Below are 10,077 nucleotides of genomic sequence, written 5' to 3'. Positions count from 1 at the left end.
TATACTGGCCGAATCGCGGGAGGTGTGCGCGGATTGCGGCTGCCTAGGGCAGATTGCACTCCACCGCGCCACACTTCTTGACTCCCTACAAGTTATTTTTCTTCGTCCTTGTCCCTGCCAGGGGACAGGGTGGTGTGTGGGACTCCCGGCGCTGCTCCTTCCTGAAAAGGACGGGGTATACCCACTAAAACCTCCGTGGCGTTCCATCATTGCCCGAGTAGGGGTGTTGCAAGTACCCGGCCGTAGCCATAGACTTCCGCGACTACTCGTAGCGCTCCTGCACACGACACCGAGTAAAACCGCCGCCGCGCCGCCGCCGCGCCGCCACCGCGCCATCAAAGCATAATTTCGCCCGCGGCGCGGCGGCTGCGCGGCAGCGGTGTTCACGCGGCGCGTATAAACAGTGAAAAGGCGCGGCGACGGCGCGGCGGCGGCGCGGTAGCGGCGTCGTGTGCAGGAGCGCGTAAGGCCCTGAACCTACTCTTCCTAACTCTATTATACTTACTAGTTTTCCACCATCCGCGCATATATTTCACAACCGCAAGAAAATAACTGTGGTATCCTTATTTCTTATCAGAGTTACGATTTGAATTCTATTGCCGTTTATGCGCTCACCATAAATGTAAGGGAATAAATAAAATGTTCTTACTTGGTTCGCGGCGGAAAATGTTAAAAAACGCGTTACAAATAGGCCTCGTGTGTGTTTTGAACGGACTACTTACAAGTGGTTAGTGTTTTGCTTTTACATTACATTATAAAATACGAACTTATATTCGAAAATTAGTGTACGTAGGGCCGATTTTTCAATCGTCAGATAATAACTGAAGAATAAACTTGTCATTTTGACATAATATTTCCCATGCTGAAACTGTCAATGTGCCAAACTTAATCTTCAGTTAGGTATAAGTTATCCGACGACTAAAAAATCAGCCCGTAGTTAATTACGTTTAAGCAATTGTCGTTTGTTTGAAATACGTTGTTTTCATGTTTTTTTCAGTCAATATTATGATTTATAAAGTCATTTTGGTTTCTATACTAGTGAAAACCATTTCCGTATCGACTATTCCTTTTACTTATTTCGAGAAAAAATACTCATTTGATATAAATAATTTGATAAATTAATCTGTATGCAGTTTATAACATAACTAGTAGACGAGCCGAACTTAGAACCGCCTATGTTCATCAGAAATACCTAATGTAGGATTAGGATTCTAACGGTAAAATGATTTTAGAAATTGAAGCACTAGTGTCGGAGCCTGTTCAATACAAACGATCAAATCTTTCCTCTTTATAATATTAGTGTAGATTAATTACTTGATAAATATTTAAAATGCAAAAAATCTGCGCTATGCTCAGGTATGAATGGGTAAGCAGTCCACACACATGTTACCTGGTTATTAAGATTACACTAGACAATATTAATTTAGAACTAGTTTTCCGCCCGCGGCGCGGCTTCGCCCGCTTGAAATTTTGTCTGTCACAGAAAACCTTTACCGCGCGCGTCCCTGTTTCAAAAACCGGGATAACAACTATCCTATGTCCTTTTCCGGGACTCAAACTATCTCTATGCCAATTTCATTAAAATCGGTTCAGTGGTTTAGGCTTGAAAGCAACACAGACAGACAGACAGACAGAGTTACTTTCGCATTTATAATATTAAGTATAGACTATAGATTAGTAATAGATTTACCTACTTGATTTTTTAGTTGAGTAAGAACTTGGCAATGAATCTTGGCGACTTGAACCTGATAAAAGTCATAACATTAAGACCCATTGAGAGACCAATGACTCATTCATATACTAAAGAAGTCCACTCATTTCACATGTGGAGCGGGTTTGGTCCCCAGGTGGTCCCACTGTCTACTGATGCGGGCATTCCTCTCTACACCTCAACTTCTTCTGGTTATAAATATACGTTAACTTACATTATACGATTTCTTTTTGCGTATCGACTACAGTTCTTACGTGTGTTAAGTTTCTGATCATGAAAAAATCAAATGAGGGATTTAGATACACCTTGATGTAAGGAATCTAAATTTTAGCTTTGAACGTCAACTCCCTGGCCACCCTGTATGTTATCGACCAGCTTTTGATTTCGGTTTAATAAGGATTATTAAAAATCTAATTATTTTTTTTTACAAATGCAAAAAAAATCTCTGCACATTTTTTATATTCTTGGAAGTGCAGACTATTAACATTAATTTATTTCAGAATTAATACCATTTATCTTCTTCATTACTTCATTTTCCTCTCTGTCGTGCTTAATAAGTACGTGGTCAATTTGTTAATTAGTAGGTAAATGTTTATTTTATCTACACACTTATTTTATAGTTATTAACATGTCTAGCGTTAAGAGTTGCATCTCAAACTAAATTATAAGTAACTTGAAAAAATCTAACTGCCTAAATTGGGAATCGAACCCACGAACTTTCGCTTGCCAGGCGACTTAGGCAGTTCAATTTTCCAAGTTATTTATAATCATATTTTATCATGTAATAGGTGAAAGTATAAAGAAAATACCAGCCAGATGGTCCACCAGTGTCCTTCAAGACAGGGTATCAGTGAGCACGCTGAATGTGATCGAGCCAGGGTTCGACTTAACCGACGATGAAATAAAGAAGTTCAAGCTCTGGCCGAAAGGGATCATATCGTATTATATTGACGACTTTTCTTTTGGTATGTTTAGTTTTTATTTCATGTTTAGGTAATGAAGATTGTAAAACTTATTGTAACTGCAAAGTATATGTAGTTTTGAAGTAATTGAAATTATAGCTTAAAAATCATCATCGTCATGATTAGGTTTTACAAATGCTAATTTCAATAGCTCTATTGCTGGAAAAAGCCTTTTCCCGTTAATCTCCAATCCTGTGTCATACATTTTCGCAAGTGTTTGCTTTCTGATCTTTGTTTATTTTGTTTATTACATATTCAGTTTTATTACAATTTTCTTTAACCTACTTACTTATTATAGACAAAGTCATCCGCGATCGGATGCGCCGCTACCTTGACGTCACCAGCGGTGTAACTGGCCTGCACTTTTTAGAGCTGCCCATCCCCCCTAATGACGGCTCGAGATGGGTCTTCTTCGTCAACAGAAGGGGGCTGTTGGGGTGTACCGATCACAGTATTCAGAACTTCACAAACGAGGGGATTCAGGTATTTTTCTAAAGCTTCATGACATTTAAGATACTACTATCCATTAGTTAGCTACTTCATCCTGTTTCTAAAGCCTGGTCCGTGAGCACGTAGAATTTTGTCCAATGACCCCAGGCTACCCATCCTTATCGCTCGTGCGTAATTATGTTGCTGTCGCGCTCGCACACTCACTGCAGGCGCCCGTCGCACAGTCGCGACGGCAATATAATTACGCGCGAGCGATAAGGATGGGTAGCTTGGGGTCATCGGACAAAATTCTACGTGCTCACGGACCAGGCTTTAGTTACTTTGATATTTTGAGACTAATTTGGTAAGTTAAGGTAAAATAAGTTTGGCCTCCAATGTAACCCAACCAGTGAAGGTTGAGTAGTCCCGGGAACTACTGTCTATTTTGACATACATTAAAGGCTGTGCTGTTAACAAATCGTCTGATCGTCACTCTACATTGAAAAGTCTTTTTTTTCTTTATTACAGAAAGTAGTCCTCGGATACGACTGTATTTGTAACGGAGGAGAACTTGCTGAAGTGGTTTTAGCGATAGCTGGAGTTCCACCTCAACACAACGCACCAGACCGCGATAATTATGTAAAAGTGCATACAGATAAAATACTTCCAGGTAAGCTCATAATCAATTTGACTATTTCATATAATTACAAGCTCATATCGCACTATCAGTACTTATAAATTGAACTATTTTCTCAATTAGGAAAACAATACTTGTATACGAAGTTGCACGATAGGGATTGGCTATTCCACGACCTTGAGTATGACTTCAACAGCGCAGGTCACTATCATTTTCACAAACATAGCATTGACGGCTCCGCAACAATCGAACCCAAAGTAAGTAATTTTCATTTTAAAAGTATAGTCATTATCCAACGCATTAACAAGTACCTACTTAAATAATTTGACAGAAAACAGTTGATTTCCCAGTTGGCGAAGGTGAAGGCTTTAGCTACGCAGATGTTTTGAAAATCAGAATGCTTTACAATTATATCTCTAGAAAAAAACAAGGCAATGTTAAAGCACCAGAATGTAAAAAACTTTTTAAACCTGGAACTAACTTTGACAAGTATCGAACTGAGAAAGAAGATGACCAGGAACCTAGAAAGAAACCCAATAAATATCTTGGTTTGCCTGATAATGAACCTCATCATTCATTAGAATACGATGAGACAATAAATAACAATGGCGAAGAACCAGAATACGATGAAAAAGATGATAAATACATACAAAAAAATGACGACGATGAATATATACAGGAAAAAGATGAAAATCAACAATCAATAATAAAAACACGTTTTACAAAACTGGCTCTTAAGGGTAAACCTCCTAAAATAAAGGATCCTCTAGCCGAACTTTCAGATTACGGTACCGATGATGATCGTAGACGCAAAAAAAAGATATATAAATAAAAGAAAACGCTACCTAATTTAAAGAAGCGTCAATAAACGTAAAGAAAGTTTAATAAATATACAAATTTCATGAGTGGTTTCAATATTAAACATTTAATACATTATCACATTAAAGGCATGTTTGTATGTCTCGTTTCACATAACACGTTTCACATAAGACTTCGCAACACCATTTGAATTGGCAGTTGCAGTTTTCAGTCTCTTTGACCGTCGTTTGCTTGTAGCCGCGTCTGCAGCAGAGTTGGTCGCAGCTGTCTGTGCCCGCTGAGCTGATGTTGCATTGGCGCCCGTGGGTGCCCAGAGAGCCAGTCTTCATGTTGAGACTGCAGAAGTCTGGGGATTCTTCTGAGTAAATTATGTCTTTCTTCCCGGGCCTTTTGATGCTTGGGCTCTCGGGCATGAAGCTGTCACCGTCGTTGCTTGCTATTACCTGAGGAATTATGTTTGCTTTAGGATTTACAGCTTTGGAAATTAGAGAGTCCCAATATTTGCTTAAAGTACCCATGTTATTGGTGGAAGTTTAAAAGACCTTACAAAATTTATTATAGCCGGCGCTGAAGATATGTAAGAACTTTAAGAAGCTTATTTAATGAAATATTTAATTTTATTATATAAAATCTTTCTTTTGCATGTTCAAATTACCTTAGCAGCACCTTCGAATCTGTCTCTCAACTTGTCGCCGACTTGTCTGAAGGTTGGCATTCGCAACCAGCAGGTTCGAAGCGTGCAGGAACCTGATAATCCATGGCACTTGCATTCTACTTTCATATTGTTTTTGATCGCCTGAAAAAATATAATATTTGAACTATTTTGGAAAACATAATTTACGTCTAGTAAGTTATTTTATAAAGAGTGAGTCTGAAAAAGTCTTTCACTATTTGAAAAGTTACTCCACGTTAACCAAGAGGTATTTGCGCGACGCGCTCGCCGAGGCGCCAGGCGGGCGGGAACACGGCGCCAAGTGAGTCCTCAGCTCGAGTAAGTGAATGTCTAAATAGGACGTATGGCACAACATTATGTATCCGTAATCTCTCCATCCGAAATTGTTTCTAGCCCACTAAAGTTTTCTAACAATAAAATACAAATTGATGGCACCTATTTAAAAACTATTGTCATAATTCGAATAATTGTAAATCATGTCTACTATCGATTTATTTATTATCAAGAAGAATCTATGGCATCCAACATTAGAAAAAAAAATCTACTGGCATGAAATGATGTCTAAAAAAATCTTACTAACCAACCTCCCAGCGTTATGATTATGCAGCTTGATCAGGGTCTTGATGTCGCTCCGCTTTCGGTACCGGCTGTCCATGAACTCCCTGGACTTCTTCAGGCCGAAGCGGACGTTGTCGCTGCAGCCGCCCCACTGCCAGCGGTCGGTCGGCACGTCAGAAGGGGGCAGGGTCACGGCTGACCCGCGGCCGCGACGTGGCTTCGGTACACCCTGGAAAGGTGGACTGTTAGATTTGGACTGTAAAGCCTGTGAGGGTGATTCTGAAATCATGCACACTTCAGGGGGAGTCTGTCTAATAACCTGCTTATTCGAGGGTTACCTTTTCACAAGAGCATTCAAGCAGCGAACCGGCGGTGCACGCGCGCGTGATCGCGTACGTCACGCCGGCCGCTGTGATCGCGTTCACGAACCCCGTTTCCCGTGTGTCTGTGGAAGAAAATATGATTGAAAAGGCAAATAAGATGCAGTCTTCTTTTCCTTCTTCTATCGCGTGGATCAGTTCAATAAAAATAAGTAAGTAAATGATTGTTGTAACACACATACAAGATGATTTTCAAATTGACCGGGAATTGAAACTGAAATTCTCAATAGGTACCTAATAAAATTCTCGTGTCATAGTGTTTTAACAAGACGTCAGCTAGTTATAATATAAAAGGCAAAAGAATTCCCTAAGCCCTCATTTAGTTAGGTAATCTATTTCATTTAGTTAGATATCTGCAGCAGCTGTCTTCACATAATAGGCACAGAGTGAGAAAACCATTTAGTTACGTAAGCCGAACCTCACAGACCGTAACATATCCTTGGAGGTCGACACTAAAACCTCAAAGCACCATAGAGCCACATAATGCTTGTATCTGAACACTAACAGGCGTTAAATATAAATAAGTGCTAAACACATAAAACGGATTGTTTCGCGTTTATAGGCGACACGTTGACAATAGCGAGTGGTCGAAGGAATATGGAGTTAACTAAAGAGCGTCATAGTGAAGCAGTTGACCCAAATATCAATATTCACACGCTGTAATAAACGGCGATGAGCTTTACGAATCGAAGGCCCATCCATAAACCATAACTGAAGTACATACAGACAGTGAGGTTGGCCAGCTTGTTCGCCAACATTAGTTGGGGTCATATTAGCGTGTTACACGCTACAGTGTGACTGGTAAGCGATAGCAAGTTTCCAAGTTAATGTCATAGACAAAATACAGCAGGTGTTCGCAACTGAGTACCTAATTAGAAACAATTAAAGAAACATAACTCAAAACATAAATTAGCCAAAATAAATTTGTTTTTAGACCATTTTCATATTAGCCTTTCCGTTTTTGTATTGAACAATAAACTTTTAAGGTCAAGTTTATTTCTTATTTAAATACCTACTTTCAAATATTTGTTGGACTGAAGTTTCAGTTAGTTATACACGCGTCAAGCCAAGTTGAAGTAACAAAACTGTCAAGCAGCACCGTGTGTAATATTACACGTACCTACTATTTGGAGACGCATCATGATTTTTCTAAAAGTCGTAGCGGCTCTAAAATAGGTTTAAAAGCCTAAAATAGAAATGTTACTCTTGCAATAATTTTGGTAGCGCTTGCCGATCTTAGCGGCTGTATTTCACGTAACCGAGAGGCTCTCGGCTATAACAATTAATGGCGGGTCAACCGACGTGAATATTCAGCCGGCATGCATAATGTTAAAATTGATGGAGTCTACTGAATATGCGCCGGACATCGGTTTTTGTTGGGTCGACGACTTTATTGGCCGCTATTGTTGTTTATTTTTAACGATTGTGTTGACACATGTAAGGTTAATGGGTGGCTGTAGACGAATGTTTGTAGGTTATGTTGGATATTAGATTAGAGCGAAACTGCAGGAGTTACTTCAAAATACGTATTGGTATTTTGTACCGCTAACACTCCATACATGCTATCGCTATGTCTTCACTTCAGTTACGTAGAGTTCCTTCGTTTTTATTTTTAGTCAAAGGGAAGGATGGACGTCATTACGTCCACTACTGGCCAAGGATTTCTACAAAGGCCGCTCCTGCGCTTCCCGCGACCTTCCCCGGATAGTCGGTCCACCTACTCTCCACAATAAGTCTTCCGGCCCGTGGTCGCCACGTGGGTTTTAGCACGTTTTTCAGTTTTGACTACCTTATGATGACGATAACACGCACTACTAATATGAAAATTACTGAAAATGTGAGCCAAAGAATGGGGCTCCTTAGCCAAAAGTACTTAATGCTATAAGTGTTAGTAAGGCTACAAGGTGCTACAGGAGACAGGAGAATAAGTTGACGCCACTGAAAGTTATAGATTTTCAGACAACAATCACCTGAAAAAGAACGTTCTCCACACACTACGTCTGAACTCTACAATATCTATGTAGTTTATCGTAGATGTCCACGATTACTTTTTGATGCCATTGTCGGATCATCAATGACATAAATGAATGACAATTCGAAATGTATGTTAAGGTTACAAACGTTACATAACATAAAGCATCATTGAGAGCATTCGATTCAACAATAGGACATTGTAATCAGGTCACTGGTTACAATGCGCAGTCGCAGATCCTTTGCAGTCTCGCTTCGTTACACTTGAAAACTTTATGTGCCTTGCTTATAATGTTGATTAGAATTAAGTAAGTATTTTTGTAACAAGGGGTTATTGAGTTTCATTTGTCATTTCATAAAACTTGCCCTTGTCGTGTCAGTTAAATGGTGTCCACTGCTGGACAAGGATTTCCATAACGACCGGTCCTGCGCCCGCATCCAGGTACTTCCCGTGATCTTCACCAGATCGTCGGTCGGTTTAGTGGGGTGCCTGCCCACATTACGTCTTCTGACCCGTGGTCGCGCCACTCGAGAAATACTCGCTTGCGACGCGACGCCGCGCTGTGTCGCGTTGCAGTCGCGAGAATGCCGCATTGTGTTGCAGTTTGCAATCAATAGCGACCGATACGCGCGATCCCATAGCCAGTCTGCAACGCTTCTTACACTGCACTGGGTTCCTTCCTACTAAATACAAGTTTGTTTCTAAGACAAAAAAAACTAAGTAGGTACGTAGCATCATTGAGCACCATAGTAGCAACCTACATTTCGCAATTTCAGTTCTAACTATTGTGATTCGGTAACCGCTACCTACCGAAGCTTATAAGAACTTCATCGTCCTAAACTTTATTCCAATCCTTATAATTCCACACATGCATCTTAGTCCAGTGATAGCCGCAAGGCAGATTAGATAAGCCAGTGCAGTCGCTGACGGGCAATCGCATCGCGCGTATCGCCCGCTAATTGGGCCGCAACGCGACGCGGCATTCCCGCGACGCGACGCGACAACCGCCACCCGGCCCAGAGATACTAAGAAATTTATTGCACTCACAATTTATATAATTGACGCGACAAAAAAGCGACACACCCCAACCAAGGCCAAGCAATTACACCGATCATAGGCATTTTTATCGGGCAGTGATTAAATTTTTGCCGGACGGAGGCAAGGATGCGTCCTCCGGTGGAATTATGAGAGGAATGTCAATTTCGAGATATTTCGCTAGTCGTTTAGCGGAGTGGGGTAAAAAGTGGCGTCGGTGGTGGGGGGCGAGGTGCATGGGAACAGGTCCGCCCCGCGGATGCCGCCAGCACAGCCGGGAAAGTACAAACAGGCTGGATTGTGCTCGAACCTCGCAAAAAACGACTACGAAAACTACGAAGATCGTGGACCAAACACACCGTCGTTACCCTACACGATACAAGAACAACCTAGCATTACCACAATCCAAGTTAACACTACACACTAAAGGGCCACTTATTATGTCAATAAAAATATACAATCACCTACCTGAACACCTAAAAGCTGAAACAAATAGCAGGACATTTGAAAATAGATTAAGGAATATACTTAATCAGAAAACTTATTATAATTTGAAAGAATTTTTAGACGATAAATTTTTGACATGATTTAACATTTTGACATGATTTTACATTTTTGACATTATTTAATTTATACACATATTTATTTATATTTATTTTGAAAATTTCTTGACATTTAAGGATTTTTAGGTTATTATTTATTAATGTTGACCTGAATAATAAATTAGTAGGACCTAACTGCTTACCACTTGATATTTAACATGACATTTCAACACTTGACAGTAATTAGCATGACATTTTAACAATATTTTTCCATTTTTAATAATTCATTAATAACTTTATTCTATAATTTTATCGAAACGTTTAATAATGACATTTCCACCAAACTCAATTTGTACATT

The 10,077-nt window shown here is 40.1% G+C and overlaps 2 protein-coding genes across 2 annotated transcripts in view; one reads left to right on the top strand and one right to left on the bottom strand.

Moving 5' to 3' along the window:
- The first annotated feature begins 2,976 nt into the window (after nt 1–2,976).
- On the top strand, nt 2,977–4,641 carry LOC135088019 (zinc metalloproteinase nas-14-like). The gene is made up of 4 exons (XM_063982901.1): nt 2,977–3,156; nt 3,631–3,772; nt 3,863–3,996; nt 4,071–4,641. The coding sequence occupies exons 1-4, from the start codon at nt 2,992–2,994 to the stop codon at nt 4,569–4,571; spliced, it is 942 nt and encodes a 313-aa protein (XP_063838971.1). The 5' UTR covers nt 2,977–2,991; the 3' UTR covers nt 4,572–4,641.
- LOC135088016 (protein Wnt-6) overlaps nt 4,637–10,077 on the bottom strand; it is a 40,562-nt gene continuing 35,121 nt past the window's right edge. The window contains exons 3-6 of the mRNA XM_063982899.1: nt 6,128–6,234; nt 5,812–6,018; nt 5,214–5,354; nt 4,637–5,001 (exon numbers count right to left, since the gene is read on the bottom strand). Of these exons, the coding sequence (XP_063838969.1) occupies nt 4,681–5,001; nt 5,214–5,354; nt 5,812–6,018; nt 6,128–6,234 (776 nt within the window). The 3' untranslated portion in view covers nt 4,637–4,680. The remainder of the gene's footprint in view (nt 5,002–5,213; nt 5,355–5,811; nt 6,019–6,127; nt 6,235–10,077) is intronic.

The sequence above is a fragment of the Ostrinia nubilalis genome, chromosome 3 (genome assembly GCF_963855985.1).
Source record: "Ostrinia nubilalis chromosome 3, ilOstNubi1.1, whole genome shotgun sequence".
Lineage (NCBI taxonomy): Eukaryota > Metazoa > Arthropoda > Insecta > Lepidoptera > Crambidae > Ostrinia > Ostrinia nubilalis.
Note: the sequence above shows the minus strand (reverse complement) of the source record. Positions and strands in the feature narration are given on the sequence as shown.